The sequence below is a fragment of the Neopelma chrysocephalum genome, unplaced genomic scaffold (genome assembly GCF_003984885.1).
Source record: "Neopelma chrysocephalum unplaced genomic scaffold, ASM398488v2 Primary Assembly neopelma1_24, whole genome shotgun sequence".
Classification (NCBI taxonomy): Eukaryota; Metazoa; Chordata; class Aves; order Passeriformes; family Pipridae; genus Neopelma; species Neopelma chrysocephalum.
The window spans coordinates 3,039,682-3,056,860 of NW_020897693.1; the positions used below are offsets into that span (position 1 = coordinate 3,039,682).

Here is a 17,179-nt window from a genome sequence, read left to right on the forward strand (position 1 = left end):
GTGAAGCATATGTGAAAGTAAGCTATTAAATGGAAATAATAATTCTGTTTGAAGTGCAAAACTTCAATTCAGTTTTAAGTTGAATTAAGGTTATTTCCACTCTTCTGATAAAGCATACTTCCTGACCTGGGATTTTTAGTTTATTGAACTGCCATTAGACTTAAAATACAGGGGAAAAAAATGAATCAGAAGGTATTGATTATAAATCTATAATTTGCTTGTACTTCAGCAAACTTCAAGATTATTTTAGAGTCAGAACTGCAATGCATCCCTTTAAAAGCAAAATTATTTGCCAGATCAGTATTTAAATTTCTGCAGTCATTTGAGACTTTCACCTGTTTTGCATGTGACTTTATAGGAGTGTCAGTGTGGGAGCCTAAGGAATTATTTCAGCCCTAAACCTTAGTTTAAGAAGCTGTAACAATTTACAAAGACTAAATTTGTTTCGGTATGTACCACATTTACATGAGTTTTAAGTCATGATCATGGTCTAAAGAGATGTAGGATTTTTTCTGAGAAATCTAAAATCACAGTGTATGAGGTTATCAGCAAATTTCAGAACTCCTTTGTGAGAGCAATTTCTACAATTTTCCTTCTTTCTGCAATCTCCTCCATTTTCCAGTTGTTTGGAGATGAGAGGAACTGCAATAAATGTTTTTTGTCTTCTTTTTTTTTAAATCAAAGTGCTTTCTTTTTAGTGTTAAATTTTTATAGATAATTAGGACTTTTTTAAAAAATTCTTCTCTCTAGGTCTCGTAGTCCTCATAGGAGACACTCTAACCGTGCCAATAGGAATTCAACGAGTTCATTGACTTCTGTTGGTAAGAAGTGATTATTCATTTAAGCTGGGATGTTTTCTCAGAAAATGTGACGTGCAATAAAGACCTAATTATGGAGTCTGACTGTTCTGACTACAATTTTTTCTTGTGCACACTACGTAATGTGATCCTTGCATGCACAGGGAATACTGCTGGCATGTTGAATTTTGTAAGTGAATTGCATGCAGAGTGGGAAATGTGTATTGTTAGATTGCTGCATCAGCTTAACATTTTTAGAAGGCTGGAGATGTATGTGCTTTAAATTCTTGTTGAATAGAGACTACTATTCAGTAATAATGGGTTTTGTTACTTTTGAACTTACTTGCTCAAGACGGGTGGGCCGTCTCTCAAAATTCTGACACACAAATCTTGGTTCAAACCAAAACAGATATTTCATTGAAAATAGGTTGCTTTAAGAATATTCACTCTGGGGGCATGATATTTGACAGCCTTGAAACTGATGTAAATTTAAGGAAACTAAAGCCAAAGCACCACTCCCTTCCCCCCAAAAAATCAACCAAAACCCAATAAAGAAACAACCCCACACCCACAAACCAAAAACCCTTGAATTTTTGTTGCTTACTCATGCCCTTAGCTTTTCTGAAGACTGGTGATTCTGTAATGGCTCTTGTCAAATTTTAAAATATTTTTCTTCTATTACCTGATGACTTTCCTCCTCCCATCCAAGCTGTTCTTTAGATGCTTGTAAAAGCCATTTATACCCACTCACACAGTTGCCTTTCTGACAACTGGCTCCCTTCTTTACTTTGTCATAGCCTGGAGAATTGTAAAAATTGGTGCTCAAAGTTTCGTGTTTTCAAATAATCTGGAAGCCAGGAATCAATGGGTTCATTCCACAAATAATTAAAATTGTTTAGAAAACAATGCATTAACCTAAAGGCCTAAGTGTAAGGCAGTGGCCTTCAGCTTGTGGTCCATGCACCCTCCTGAGTCACTTATCTAACATCAACATAAGTGTGCATGAGGAAAAGCAATCTCTTACAACACCCTCTTTAACCCTTGGGTATTCTAATGGGTATTCTATTGGGAATTTTGCTTTGGAAAACCCCACATGGTAGAGATTGATTTGCTTTTTGAAACAGCTTTATAATTCTTAGGCTTTAAATACTCAACTCCTACCTGCAGCTTTGCCAGGTACAACTTTAGTGTTGCTTCTGCATTTGTGGGAAAAGCTCTTCTGTTTGCATAGAATAAAATCTTTATACTTCCAAACTCTGCACTTTAGTTATAGATTATTTCATTTAATCACCTGTTTGTTAAAACTAGTGTGCATAAATCTTTGCTGGGTGAATTTGTGGGATCTTAGCCTTGAAAAACTGAACATACAAATTCCAGGAAAAGACTCAATCTACAACAGAAATACCATGACTTTTAGTTGATATGGATCTAATGCCACTTCTATTTAGAAATTAGAACAACTGTATTGGGGACACTGCTGAAAAAAGCAGTTTCACATATCAGAGCATCTTTGATCATAGGGATTTAATCTTAGTGGGTTATCTGTGCTTTGGAGGACTTGCTCTAAACTTGAGAATATAACATTAGAAATGAGCAGACATTAATGTTTGTTAAATGCAAGCTCAAAGCTAAATTTACAGGTATGTTTTGTAATTGTTACTCCAACATGCCACAAAATATCTGGAAACTGGAGGTACAGCTCTAATTCTGATGTTTTCTACACAGACAACAGCGGGCACGTGATTGACCTGGTAAATGATCAGCTACCAGATGTCAAAATATCAGAGGAAGACAAAAAGAAGAACCTGGAGTTACTAGAAGAGGCAAAGAAAGTGAGTGAGAGGTTTCTGATGCGCAGAGGCAGAAAGTCAAGGAGCAGCCTTCCGGAGTCACCCACGGGTAGGTGCAGATTCTGAAAACAGGATTGTATATTCTGCTTCAAACAAGTACCACTGTAATCCATACATTGCTACTGTTTACATACACTTTGTTCATTTGATGGTCAGAATCCCTCTGCCCCTCTCATGATTCCATATAAAACAGAAATCACAGATCTCTGTATTCAGATCGGTCAGTGGAAAATGTTGTGAAGTTTTTAAGTGCCTGAATGTCACACTGCAAACACTGTAACAAGAAAGCATGAGGTATTTCTATTGAAATCTAAAAAAGGGTCACAATTACTGTTTGTGGGTATTTTCTTCCTAATGCTCCTATTGTACATTAAATGAAATTATAATGATTCATACTGCTGATAAAACATTACCCCAGACATAATTACAGACTCTTATTCTGAACATAGTCATAAACTAAGCTAAATGAACCAGATCATACTTTAAAAACAGCAGAATAAAATGTTTTGTTCTAGTATGTCAATTGAAATTATTTTTTCCCCTTATATGAAGTGGTTGAAAACTAGAACAAAATGCCATTTTACCATGAAATAGGACTTTCATTTAGCTTTGAAAAGCGTGTTCAAACAAAGTTTCATCTTAAAATTGGCTTGACAGCTTCTGGAGGGAAAAAGACCCCCACAGCTACACTTACTAGAATTAAATTTTCTTTTTCTTTTTAACTAAGTTCCACCTGAATCCTGTTTTATGCTACTTCTCTGCAGTGCTTACAGTATCAGAAAACTGAGGAGAACAAGGATTCTCTGTATCAACAAAACAGTATTAGTTTTTGGCAGGTATAAAAAAAAAACCTACTTAAAGTTCCTAACTTACTTAAAATTACTTGTCAGGTTCTGGCAAACCACATGACTGATGACTATGATATTCATGCTTTAATCTTATCTGAATTTTAAAAATTCAGAAGCTACAAGCCTAGAAAGTAAAATTACCTTTTTGTTTGTTTGTTTTTGTCTTTTTTCTAATGAAGCAGTTTCCCCTACTCTTAGTCCTAAAGTTTCACCAGTAGCATCTCGGAGCAACTCTCTCACTCTTCCAGTTCCATCAGGTAAAATGACCATAGAATAGGTAAGGGTGGAAAAGACCTCTAAGATCAACAAGCCCAACCATTTTCAGGTTCAAACTTTAATTTATGAAAGCTCGCAAAAAAAAAAAATTGTAATATTTCTCGAGGAGAAGTCAGGAGTAGATTTAAGTCTCTACTCTTGAATGTTATAAAGCCCATGAATGTATATAAAATACAGTTTTACATATATGTATTTAATTATATTTTTATTCCCGTGGTGCTGCAAGGTTACTTGTTCTACTTTTTTAAACTATTTAATAATGGAGTTTTGAGAAGCTTTAATGATCTTTCACTTACTATATTTTTGAATATTTTTTTTCCTTTAAATTAGTTTTTTTGACCTTTAAATTTTTTCCTTTCTATATTATGGGGAACTGTACACATATGTGTTGCTAATGCTATAGAAGTAAAAACTTTGAGCAGAATATCAGGATATGCCCTAATTAAGTGTGTATCTTTCCAGGGTCTGATGCGTGCACAACCACTAGTATTGAGTCAGTATCTCCAGGGCAGGTAAGAGCTGAATAGTCTGTGCAGTAACCTGGTTTTTACAGTACTATATTTGTATGTACTGCCCTTTTAGTCCCCAAGGAAAATGGGATGTTTGGAATACTGGTTTATATACAGCAAGATTGGATTATTGATATGTTTTTTCTGCAGAGCGAGGAACTGTTAAATGTTTACTCTGAAGACAAAAATCCATGAGGTAACAAGTGCTGAAAGATCATAGAGATCTTTTAAGTGTAGAAAATAGAAGAAAATCCAATATAATCCTAATCTATGAAAAAAACTAATCCCTAAATTTATTTCATAAATAAATGTGACAAGCAATGTAAAAATTAAGAGATTCAAAGTTCATCCATTAATATCTATATCTAACATTTGCAGCGTAGATGTGAAAGATAACCCTGTAAGGCAATTCTTTCTTCCCTTTTTTTGCCAGAATAACAGAGCTGTGAAAGAGGATGACAGGCAAACTGCAGAGGTAAGTGTTTCACGTTAAGAGGTGAACAAAGTCTGCTGGTTGTGTCTTAGCACACATATAACTTGTTTATGTGATTAAAAACGCTGAAAAACTGTTCAGTGAGTGAAAAGAAAATTATACTGCTCTAGGAAATTGTGAAGCACCTGCAAATGTGGTGGAGGACAGTGGACCTCCAGTTGATCTTTACATCCTATCATGCACCCTGCACTAGTTCAATTAAAATCAACACATTAAATGTCTTTATAAGTAAAGTCAAAATATCTACCATAGCCACTTTGGCGTATGCCAGTGTTTCAGACAGACATCCTCCTCCAGATCCCTTTGGTTCAGTGGGAGAGGTTACTGAACCTTGTGTTGCTTACCACTGGTGGGATGTAACTGCTCCACACAACTACCAGTGGAGAAGTTTATATGAATGTTTCCTAATTTGTTTTAGGTGATATTGGTTAAAGAGGTTTCTCTGTGTGTGGAATGGGCCACACTAACAAAAACCACTATGGCAGCAGAGTTTTGGAGCAGTAACTATAAAGGAGAAGAACAGCAACCTATCTAAGGCAGAGCCCATGGTCAGATTGTATGTTGGTGGCCTTAAATTGCTGACACAGGTACCCTTAGACAAAATACAGATTCTGTACCAAAGGAGCCAATGTATAAGCAAAAATTCTTCTCCTGCAGAGATTGCAACCAAATTAACATCTGTGGTACTGCACACAAAGAAAGAAGAGAGAAATTAAGATATGTGCTTTAACTTAGTGTACAAGCCCATGGGGTTTTGTTCCCTTGGGAGGTGAGGGACTAACAGAAAAGAGACAAAGGAAAGTAACAGTGCTGTAAGATACAGGGTTAAAGGTGTGTGTTCAGACAAACCTTACATTAAAATGATGAGGAACTTGACCGTGTGAGCATTGCTGTAATGGACTCTGGAATGGGAGAGGTTAACTCAAAAGTTCAGAGAGGAGATTCCCAATTTAGTATTCTTTAAGTGCCTTTTAAAAATTATTTCTTTTGTCAACAGCACACATTTAAAAGCAAATGTCACTGAAAAGGAAATGGCTTTTTACAGTGAAAATCTGTCCTTGGGCAGGAGAACAGAGGAATCTGGTCTTGTTTCTTTGTTTTATGTGTGTCCCTCTACTTTCAGAATGCTGCAAAAGGATTAATTGATCGAAGGCAGAATGATCAAAGAAAGATTTCTCAGGGAAGGTTGGTTCCTCGTTCTGCTGGTTTTGAAAACTCCAAAGAGAAGCTATCTGACCAAAAAGAAAACTTTGATCCACGTAAACATATGGATACTTTACCTAAATGCTCCCCTTCAGGTGGTGATGGTGGCAGAATGTCTCTTAATACTTGCGTGACTGTTTGTGAAAATGAACTTGGAAAATCATTCCTCAAGAAAGGAAAAGAAAATGATGTTCCTTTAAGAACCCATCTACCAGGACCAGGGATAGGAAATATGGACTCAAAGCTAAAAATGCCTGTTCCAGAAATGAAGGACCACAAAGTTTCATGTAAACCAGAATTTAAACTGTGTGGACTGCGTCCTCCTCTACTGCGGGCTGTGTCATGGGACAGCTTGGAGCCTGGACAGAAAGAGAAAACACCTTCAAAATTACCATCTGAGGAAGATAAAAACTTTGCTGGTAATAAACCCAGCAATCAGTTAAAAGCATTCAAAGACCTTCAAATCCAAGTTCAACCAGTTCGAATGCAGAAGCTGACGAAGCTCAGGGAGGTGAGTCCTAACCGCTTGTATCCTGTTTTAAAGTTGTTTTCATATCTTGCCAAACTTTCAACTTGCTTAGCATTATTTTTATCATTGCAAGATACAGTGATATAGCAGGAAACAGTTTCAGCAAAATCAATACAGGATTGTATCATGTTTTTCCTTTGCAACTTTAGTAAATTGTAACCTGTAAGTAATTCCGTGGAATTATTCTATTTCAACATGCATCAAGTGCACTCTGGCACTCTGGTATCTTCAATATCCATGTGTGTGCTCTGGCACATTGTCATACTGGTGTCAAGAATGTACTAATTGCTTTCATTCTGACAGAAAGGTGAGTCTAAAACACAGTATAGCTCATTTTTTGCATTTTTTCTGTAAACAGAAAGCAACTGATTAACAATCATTTTATTTGTAAAACATACATGGGACTAAATTAACCTAATTTTTTTTCTGAAGAGAATTTTAGACCCAAAGTTCCTTCCTCAGGACGTAACAACATTCTCTTTAAAAGAGTCACTTATGCTTTTTTACTTCCCTTGCTTCCCTGTGATAAGCTTTTTCTGCTCCTTCAGAATTGTCCTCAGATCCACAGGCTCTCACAATATAGTGACTAATTGTTTGATTTCTGTATGAGTGGGCTAAGACCTCTGTATGAACAGAAATCTGTTACTGAAGTTTGGAGTTACTGTACCCTTGTATAAGGGCTTACAAGCCTTTGTATATCATATATTGTTTGTAAACTTTATTAGGATTTAAAATTCACATTTACTTTGTTCAGCTAATCGTTTATGAGTCCTGTGTTGGTTGGTACTCTCCCTTCACTCTCCCTGCTACTCTCCCAGGCAGTAGACCTGTCATTCAGGAATACCAGCCTTTGCAATAACATTACAATTGCAGATCTGAGGGGACAGTAAATGGTTCTGGTATGATTATTTGCTTATTGAACATTCTCAGAAAATGTCTCAAAGTGTCCAGAGCTGTAAAACTGGGGGTCTCTGAGAGCAAGGGCAGGTAGAGAATGTCCAGACTCACAGTTCCTAATTCTAACATGGTGCAAATGTCTCAGAATCCAGAAGAATAGACTTGGACACTGTGGTATCTATAAACTAATTGTTAAATAATTGTCTAAATGATTAGTAAAAGTTAAGAATTAAACCCTAAGAAAAAAGGCAGAAATGTCATGAAATGATAAACCACCATAAGAAAGCAACTACCATGTCTCTATTACAGGAATGACCTTTGAAAGAAAAAAAAAAGAACTAGTAGGTACTTTCCTGAACAGCTTAATGAGAATATTTTCTTTGATCCCCAGTAGTCAATGTTTTAAGATGAACAAAGGGCTGACAGGCAAGGACCTCAAATTCTGCACTTTGGTTAATTCATTCTCAATGTATTGGGAATGGCAGCTCAGTTACTCATCTTTCCTGTTTATGTAACACACATATTCTTAGTGTACACATACTGTAAGTTTTGATTATAGAGACACTTGAGCAACATAATTATGGAAGAAAGTCTTTACTGTGAGGGTGCTGAGGCACTGGAACAGGTTGCCCAGAGAAGCTGAGGATGCTCCATTCCTGGAAGTGCTCAAGAACAGGTTGGATGGGGCTTTGAGCAACTTGGCCCAGTGAAAGGTGTCCCTGGTCAGGGCAGGGGGTTTTGATCTCAATGATTTTTAAGGTCCCTTCCAAACCAAACCATTCTGTGAGTCTAAGATTCTCTAGTTCTGAATGGCCTAGAAGTTGCTAAGCACAAATAACAGAATTAAAAAATTAATATGACATGATATATAATTCCAGTTAGGTGAACTTTGAACTTTGCTTCCAGTAGGAATTGTCTACTCGTAAACAAAAGCAGGTGTTTGTGAATTTTAAAAAATATGTAAGAATATGAAAGAGACAAAAAAAGGAGAAATAATACAACAAGGTTTAATTCTGGAGAGCATTTTTCCCTACCTGTAAGGAGTAGGGGCAGAATACAGTGACAGTGAAGCATTAACTTGCAGCTGTAGCATCCCAAGCTCTGGTCTTAATCAAGTCAAAGTGGCCAAGTCTCATATATAAGATTTTCTGAATTTTCTCTGTTTTCTGGAATGCTCAGTAGTTACTGGAGCTATGTCCAAAATTGCTTTTTTTCCACTCCCAATTACTAAAACTCTCTTTTTCAAAACTCTGTATTTCTATTTGAGTAAGGGGCACATTTTGCAAATCTCTGTTTGCATGACCAGGATTTTTTCTAAATAATGCTGCATGAAATAAGAAATATGTAATAATTTAAAGTGTGTGTGAATGTCTGTGTATCCATGCTATGTAGCACCTGACTATAAGTTAATATAGATAATCTCCATTATGTTTATTAACTAAAGTAAATGTTATATTCACTGTTCACGTGGAAGGGATATTTGAGATTTCTAGTTCAGTTACTTAGATATGTTACTGTTTTTCTTAACAGGAGCATATTTTGATGAGAAATCAAAATTTAGTTGGACTTAAACTTCCTGAACTTAGTGAAGCGGCTGAACAGGAAAAAGGTGCAGTATCATAAAAGCTGAAAGGAGTGTTTGTTATACACTGATTCTTATAATTGACTGTTGGGGGGGTGGGAGGAAAAGTCTTTTTGTTCAGTTGCAATAGTAGTTGAAGCAGTCATGGAGAAAGGTAATAAATGGTGATTAAGAGAGACCAGTAATGGAACTACCTGAATTTCTTGATGACCTGAGCCAAGAAGATGCTGTAGGTATTATTACAACCAAGTGAAGAGATGCACATGTGGAACTGAGTCTATTTTGGACATAATAGCTGGAGGACTGCCTCGAGTTTCAGTGGCTTTCTGTAAAAACTCTTCAGCAGTGATGGATTGATTGAATGTGACCTCTGCAAGATATTGTGGTCAGAAGGGTGAATTTAATCCTTGGGAGTATAAATAGGAGATGGAATGCTTTATTCCTGCTTTTTTATTTTAGTATGAGTGTGGCAAGCATTGAAATGGCATTTTCACTTCTGGTACATGTCAATGTTATAAGAAAGAGTAAGGCCACAGAAGAGTCATAAGTGTGATTGAAGGACTGGAAAAATTTGCCTCGCCTAAGGGGGATTTTTTAAGCTCAATTTCTATGATATTTAAGGAAAAATAAAGGAAATGGTTTTTTTAAGGAAAAGGCTTAAAACTCTACATAAATGAGAAAAAAGAAATCTGGCACCAAATGTTTTTTTTCCAAACTAATACAAGCACAAGAGATTTGATGCACCCAAAAAGATTCAGGATAAAAATAAACAGCAAAGATATAAACCTGAGGACAATTCAACATGTGGAAGAATTAAATAGCAATAGTGCTGAGCTATCAAACGAAAATATTTACACCAAAACTATGTATTTGTTTGAAAGTAATAAAGTCAGAACTTGTTCAGAGTGTTTTTAAGGCCACATTAACTGAAACTGATTGTCCAAAATTTGATGCAAAGACAATCTCAATTTTTCTCAATGCTGTTCATTTTGCTAATTGGTAGATCTGCTTTGGGACTATTTCATAAGGCCTCAAGTTTCTGTTACACTGAGAGGTGGTTGAGACATTTCATGTTACCTCTGGAAAGAGACTCATCTTCAGTCGAAATGAAACAAAATGAAAAGACACTTCTTGTCCTCTACATATAGTGATTATAGCTTGGGATTCTTAGAGGTGATAATATTATTCCTGTCACTCTGATAATATGTAATTTCCTGGAAATTATTTAGCAGGCTCTGTTGGAAAATGTAAAATAGTTGCCATTTTACCAGCCCGTTGGATAATTTTTTCAGGTTTGAAAGTTGTGAGCAAAACATTATGAAAAGCTAAGCATTATTTTATCCAGCTTTCCAGCCAAGATCTCATGAGCATCACAAGTTTTTTAGAGTCCAGCATTTTATCTAAATGATAGCCAGAACGTTAAGGGTCAACTCTTTGTCCTCAGTGGGGAAAACAAGCGAGGGGTCAAATCCTTAGTTCATTTTTTAGGGAGACTTCCTTACATTGTCATAAAAGCCACCTTGTGCTTTTTAGCTGGAGTAGTAATTCTGCTTAAAGAGTAGGAAATAGCCAGATACTTCATTATTACTGTTATTTATCCAGTATACTGTCTCCATCATGTTTTCTATCAATGACGAGTTATTGTGATCATCTGAGTAAACTTTGCATCTCCAGAATGTAAGATAAGTGCAATATATTACATCTGGAGACATTGTGGGGTCAGGCTGCATTTCATGGGGAAACATGATTTAAGACAATACTGGAATTTTTTAATATAAAGGAAATGCATATAACTAAAATGTAGCTAGAAAGAATCTCCCATTTTTTCTGACTTTCATGCTCTCCACATTTACAAAATTTGAGCTTTTTCACACTATTTGTTTTGCAAATCTAAGAATCTTTCTGTTACACCTAATGAAAAACAGAGATGTACAACTTACCTTCCCAAGTCTGAGATTCAGACTGAGGAACCTGCCTTTCCTATAGGAAGGTCCTTCAGTAAATTCTGGCAAGATGGGAGGAGAGAAGGGAATCATTATATATGAAATTAAATAAAATTAAAATACAAAAGCTAAGTAATATGAATTTAAAAAAAAAAGTTTGAGCCATATCTTGGTCCTTATGAAAGTAATAGAAGTAGAGAAAGTAAGGATAACCTTTATGTCTTGTTTCAATGAACATGCAATGAAACAAGTGCATGTTGTAATTCATTACCATAAATGGTGCACAAAATCTCTAGTATAGTACATTACTCTAGACTTTATCTTGGTAGGTGGCATTTAAAGCCTCAGAAAATGACAGTATTCTCCTAGAAAATCTCATGTAAAATATTCCAGAAAGGATGTAAAGCAAAAATGCAAAACATTAGGTTAGAAGTTCAAGTGTTGAATCTGCATTCAGTTTGAATTCTAGGAAAAATACTAATACAAAAATTATTTTTCAGTGCATTAGAGTCTGTCAGAGCACATATTACTTCAGTTTTTCAATGACAATTTTGCAGATTACTTTTGTCGTCACTGCTCAAGAGGAAGACAGGGAATGTTTAGCAGTAAAGGAGGGATGAGTTATCACCACCTGCAGTAGAAGAAGTAATATTCTGCATGAAGGGATGGACCTTTACTTTTTGTTCACTTTTCTCCCAGTAGAGTTGGGTGGAAGCCTCACTGATTTTAAAAAGGACACAGTTAAGCTGAGAGGTCCTATTTGCCTCTGAGATGCTGACTTTTAATAGTTAATGCATGACTTTTCAAATAACATAATTTTTTTTAAATCTGAAAATGTCTTCAGGTCCTTCACCTCTCCCTTCCCCCACTGAAGAGGAAGAGCCAAAGAATAGCTCTGATGTCATGCCCAGCATTCCTGATGTACTGCTGCGAAAACTACGAGTGCACAAATCGCTTCCAGGAAGGTAAAAGCTCATTAGAAGTGGAAAGATCATCCGGGAGAAGGAACACTAATGGGTTCCAGTGAACTCCCTTTATGGAGTTCCATTCATAGAGGTCCATACAAGTAGATAAATTGCTGCATCTTAAAATGTGCAACACGGATTTTCTGAAAAATTTTGAAGAGTGCACCAAACTTCCAGGATTGCTGGTGCAGATATAAATTCATGTTGAAAGAATTAGTATTTCTCTCCCCCAGAAAAATAATCAGGGCAGATAATGCTTACCCGTGGTAGAATTTGGGCAGGTAAGAATTCTGCAATTTTTCTGCAGGTGACAATTTTTCAGGGAAATTGAGTTTATTTTGCAAACGTAGTTGAAGGACTCGCTTGCAAATTCACTGATTTGGGCTTTGCAAGACATTAAAACAATTCCAAACATATTTGGCCAAAACTAGTTCCTATATTCACCCAAGTGTTTTTGTTCCAAAAACACCAGAGGCCTTCAGTCATTTGAAGCAGAAAATGAGTGTCCTCTGTGCCAATGAAATAAATATTTAACATTTGTCCTGAAGGAACTGTTATATACAATATTTTATAGAAATGAATGCGCGAGGTGAAGAAGTTCAGAGAGAGCACTGCTTGATTGTAATCAATACTGAAATGTAGTAGAAAACTCATAAACCTCAAACATATGTTACTTTGTTCTTTTCAATCAAATATTAGAATAGCTTTGGTTTTAGAGACAAAACACATTAAAACATGATTTTTTTGCTTTTATTTCTAGCTCCCCTCCACTTACTGAAAAAGAAGTTGAGGTAAGTATGTTCCTAAACTAATTATTTTGGGCAAATGCTTCAATTTTAAGTGGTTACTGTAAGTCTAAGGGTGGTTATTAGAACAAGGTAATGGGTTGATTCTTTTTCCCAAAAAAAATATTTCTCAGAAAAAAACATTTTGACCTCAATCAACGTAATGACTTTGTGAAAGAAGAGCAACACGAACTGTAAAAAGACAGAGTAGGAAAAAGCAAAATATTTGTATGTGCGTTTTTCATAATAAAATAGGCATTCATTTTGGAAATTATTATAATATATACCTAAAGTAGTGAAAAAATGAGATTAAATGGGAGCAGAAACTAAACAAGTTAAATTGCATTTTTATTGGCCAATAGGAGCTTTGGGGCAGTTTTTGATAATATCTTGCTGTTAGTTTACATAGTTTTTACTTTCTCAGTTCAAACCAATAATTTTGTTTGCAGGTTGCTCTTTAGCTTGCAGGCTTTGTTTCTTTTTTTCTTTTTCACATACCAGTCAAGAAAATTATCTTTATTTACATAGATACATGGAACTGTTGGTGCCTTGTGCTTTGCAAAGTATTAATCCTAAGAAATAATGTATCTGGTGAAGAAAGAAACAATCTTTAAAAGCAGGGTGCAAGAGAATAAAAATGTTAGCACTTAATCTTTCGCTGGCTTCAGTGGTAGGTGTTTATCCCTTAGGTAAAACAATGCTAATGCTGAGCTCATCTCTGGACTTCCTCTGCACAGACTATCTGTTTAAAAACCTTGGGGACCCTTGGAGGAAGTCCAGCTAGAAAACAGATCCATTGTGATTCTGGTGCTTCTGGTAGGGCTACTTCCTTCATTGTGTCTCTGCTCTACTGAGCTCTCAGAAAAACATTCAGGAAAAGAGGCAATAGCACATTTACTCATAATTTAGTGGAAGTAAATAGAAATTATTTTTGAAACAAAATAATTTTCAAAAATATCTTCAGTTTTCCGTTTCAGTACTTATTAAAGTACCGAAGTTTGTTAAACAAATACCTCATTCATAAATTGTTATTGGAAATTACATTGCTGTGAGACTTATTGAAAAAATGCCTTTTTTTAATCCAAACAGAATGTATTTGTACAGCTTTCCTTGGCCTTTAGAAATGATAGTTACACGTTGGAATCTAGAATTAACCAAGCAGAGAGAGAGAGAAATCTTACAGAAGAGAATGCTGAGAAGGAACTGGAAAACTTTAAAGCAGCCATTACGGTAAGAAAACAACAGGAATTCTTTTCCTGAACTGTAATGTCCGTGAAAGTGCACACACATTGGAAATATGCATGACTATTCTTTCTTACATGTACTGTAAATTCAGCCCCAAAACTTCATTTTCTGCTGCTCGAGCTCCTTACCGTGAGCTGCCTGCCACTCTACAGGAGAGAGAGCATTTTCTGCCACAGTGGGCCACCACTGCTGGAAAGGCATAGGGGATGTTGCCCTACATCTGGCAGATTTCAGGAATAAATACTATTAATTTGCTGGTCAGTTCTGAAATGGTCTGAAACCTGAGTCCTGACATTTGCAGCTTGAAAGATGCAGATACAAGAAGGTGGTACAGGAAAGGAAACAGCGGGGATTACTTAGGGAATACATGCACCCTCAGGATCAGGTTTTGGGCCTGAATACACTTCCATTAGAGCTGTCCCTGATGTTCCTTTATAGCAGCAGTTTTCAGTCCTTCCTGCCAGCTTTCTCTGCATTTTCTAACTGAAATGACAAATATATCTCTGAGATGTGTCAACCTATGTGCTGCACATGTTTTTGTGCAGAAAAGGGAAGGGATGGTTAGATGACATGCTGCTAAATGAAAGCTGTAGAACCAGTTTGCACATTACAAGGAGGTGCTGCCATTCTTATGAGAAATAGTGAGGAAAACATATATTTCTCCAATTTACTTTATCAAGAATGTGATCAGGTAAGAAAGCATACTATCAAAAAGATTGCTATATTTACATCTTTTCATCTGTAGTTTCAAATCTGCATTTCCAAATTAATTGTTTCTGGAAAAAAAATGTTTTGAATGTTTTGCTGCTCTTCCCTCTGTTCTCTATGTAAAGAGCAAGCAAAAACAACTCATTAAATCTCAGGATTTTCAGACTGAAAAAATGTCTGTTAGGTTTGCCGTGTATTTCTCTTAAGAATCCCTAATTAGGCACCAAGGACCATGTTGCCAGCATGGGACAGATGTGATTAGCTTTTTCTTCCTCTGTGCAGTTCACACACTACAGTCTGGCTTTTACAAGCTTTTTTATGTAATTTATAACAAATTGGAAACTGCCATTCCTATGAAAGCTTTTGTTCTATACAATGGAATAAACTAACAAGCAATTAAATGTAGTGATGACTTCTTTGTAATCTCTATCATATTAGACTCATTCCAATCTCATTGAGAGGTTATCTTCATTTCTGTAGGGCAGGCATACATTATATGGCTCAATGACAGTTTTACCAGTCTTTCTCATTCTTTTAATGAGTCTGGTGATAATTGATGTTTGTTATTAAAAATCCTAACTTCCAGAGAAAGCTGATCTACATGAACTTCAGATTTGTTCAAGAAAATAAGGAGGTTACAGCTGCAAGTAAAAAAAATGGAAAATCTGAAATTCTATGCATGATTTTTCTCAGACAGATTCTTCTCTTATGCCTTCTTGGTTCTCGCAGTCAAATTTTGGTTGCAATTTATTATCAAAGTAGCTTCCATGATAAATAAGTGTAAAAAATTTTTGTGGTTGCAATTGTTGTTGTGCCAGATTCATCAGTCTCTTGGCTGTGTTTCTACACCAAAGGTTAGCACTATAAATGCAATTTCTGAAACAACTCTACTCAAAAATTACCACATATCATTCCCTTCTTTTGAGGTGAGGGAGAAAAAGAGGAGCAGAGGTTATTCTTTTCTCACATCACTTCAACTCCTTGACTTACTCTTGCAGCAATACAAGTGAGGGGTTGCAGAGAACTAGGGCACATTGCAGCTGGACAGAGGGAAAATGTGTGGACAACAGCACAGTGATTAATTACTTAAAACAACCTCATTGCCAAAACTGGTCCATCCTAAAAATGCTCTTTTAGAATATAGAAATCATGCAGCATGACGAAGTCTGCCTGTAAGACTGAACTAAATTGTAAAGGGTTGTCACATATCAAATTTCTCTGTGAACAGAAAATGTATTCAGTGAAGAGATATTCTCTAAGGCTTTGGCTAATAAAACATCTAAATGCATTCTTGCTTTTGGGAACCAATCCCAAGGAATTTATATGCTTTGATGCTTTCCAGTGGTAATCTGTGCTGTCAAAGTGACAATATTAATCCAGTGAATAGATGTGCCTATTGACTGACAAAAAGAGGTTCAGAAATTGCAATTGCCATTTGATTTACAGGCTATGTTATTTTTTTAATTATTCTTTTACATCTGGAATTCTTGAGACTATAATGTCTCATGTTCCAAATGAAAGTGAAGTATCATGACACTGAAAGGAGGTGCATGTCCTTCTTAACACCTTGTGCCCAGGGAATTAAAATGTTTGTGCTTCAGTAGTGATTTTTAAGTGCTAGTTCAAATAAACTTGTCATCTGTAAAGTGCACAGGCAGCGAGGCACGATTCATGACAAATTTCAGGAGGGAAAGTGTTGCAAATGTGCTGAGGCCTCTTTAACTCCTGAAACAGCAGCAGCACTCTCTGGGTCATCTGTGGTGGTAGTGCTGGCACTCCTCTGGGGCCACTCTGTCTGTGGGTGGTTCTGCCTAGACATTTTTACCCTCTCTGTGGCTCTGGCTACTTCATTTGAAAACTAGAAGCCGCAAGACATGATGATAAATCTTATGTATTTGCCCTCCAGTCCTCAGCTCACCTGTGGCACCACTATGAGCACAGGGAAGCTTACCAGAAGCTGCTGGAGGACATCGCTGTCCTGCGGCGTTTGGCTGCCAGGCTGTCAAGTCGCGCCGAGATGGTCGGAGCCGTTCGCCAGGTAGGAACATCCTCATTTAATGTGTATCTTGCCTACACTTGTTCCCTCTCTCTTTCAACCATAGCTAGAGGTTACACTCGCCCTTTGAGTTTTATTTGCCCTTTTGACAGATTAAAGACTTTTATTGCAGTGTCACATAAGACACCATTTCAGTCTGGAAATAAGATTTGAACAGAAAAAGGTTACCCATTAAGCTATTCAACATCTGTGCAATAGGAACATTATTCTGAATGCATTATTCAGAACTACAGCTCCATCACACGAAACTTATCTCAAATCAGTGCAGCACCAGTAAAGAAACTTTTCTGGGTCAAAAAGCTCATCTAGTTCAGTCACCTGCCTTTGGCAGTGGCTCAGTCAGGCAACTATAAAGAGTATAAGAACAGAGCGAGTATAAATGAGAACACAGCAATATCCTCCCAGGTTCAAGACTGTTCCCTTTTAAGCAACCAGACTGATGCCAGTGACTAAGACCCTTGAGGGTGTGAAAACCAATGTGGTATGCCACATA

At 36.5% G+C, this 17,179-nt stretch overlaps 1 protein-coding gene across 16 annotated transcripts in view; it reads left to right on the plus strand.

Moving 5' to 3' along the window:
• MRVI1 (murine retrovirus integration site 1 homolog) overlaps window positions 1-17,179 on the plus strand; it is a 103,413-nt gene that overhangs the window by 76,537 nt on the left and 9,697 nt on the right. For 13 of the 16 annotated variants that reach the window (XM_027700039.1, XM_027700067.1, XM_027700089.1 and 10 more), the window contains 11 exons: window positions 751-821; window positions 2,523-2,696; window positions 3,675-3,752; window positions 4,234-4,283; window positions 4,714-4,755; window positions 5,897-6,487; window positions 8,933-9,011; window positions 11,772-11,892; window positions 12,653-12,683; window positions 13,767-13,907; window positions 16,537-16,668. In XM_027700039.1, the coding sequence (XP_027555840.1) occupies window positions 751-821; window positions 2,523-2,696; window positions 3,675-3,752; window positions 4,234-4,283; window positions 4,714-4,755; window positions 5,897-6,487; window positions 8,933-9,011; window positions 11,772-11,892; window positions 12,653-12,683; window positions 13,767-13,907; window positions 16,537-16,668 (1,510 nt within the window). The remainder of the gene's footprint in view (window positions 1-750; window positions 822-2,522; window positions 2,697-3,674; window positions 3,753-4,233; window positions 4,284-4,713; window positions 4,756-5,896; window positions 6,488-8,932; window positions 9,012-11,771; window positions 11,893-12,652; window positions 12,684-13,766; window positions 13,908-16,536; window positions 16,669-17,179) is intronic. The other 3 variants (XM_027700170.1, XM_027700178.1, XM_027700151.1) reach the window with 2 other exon arrangements.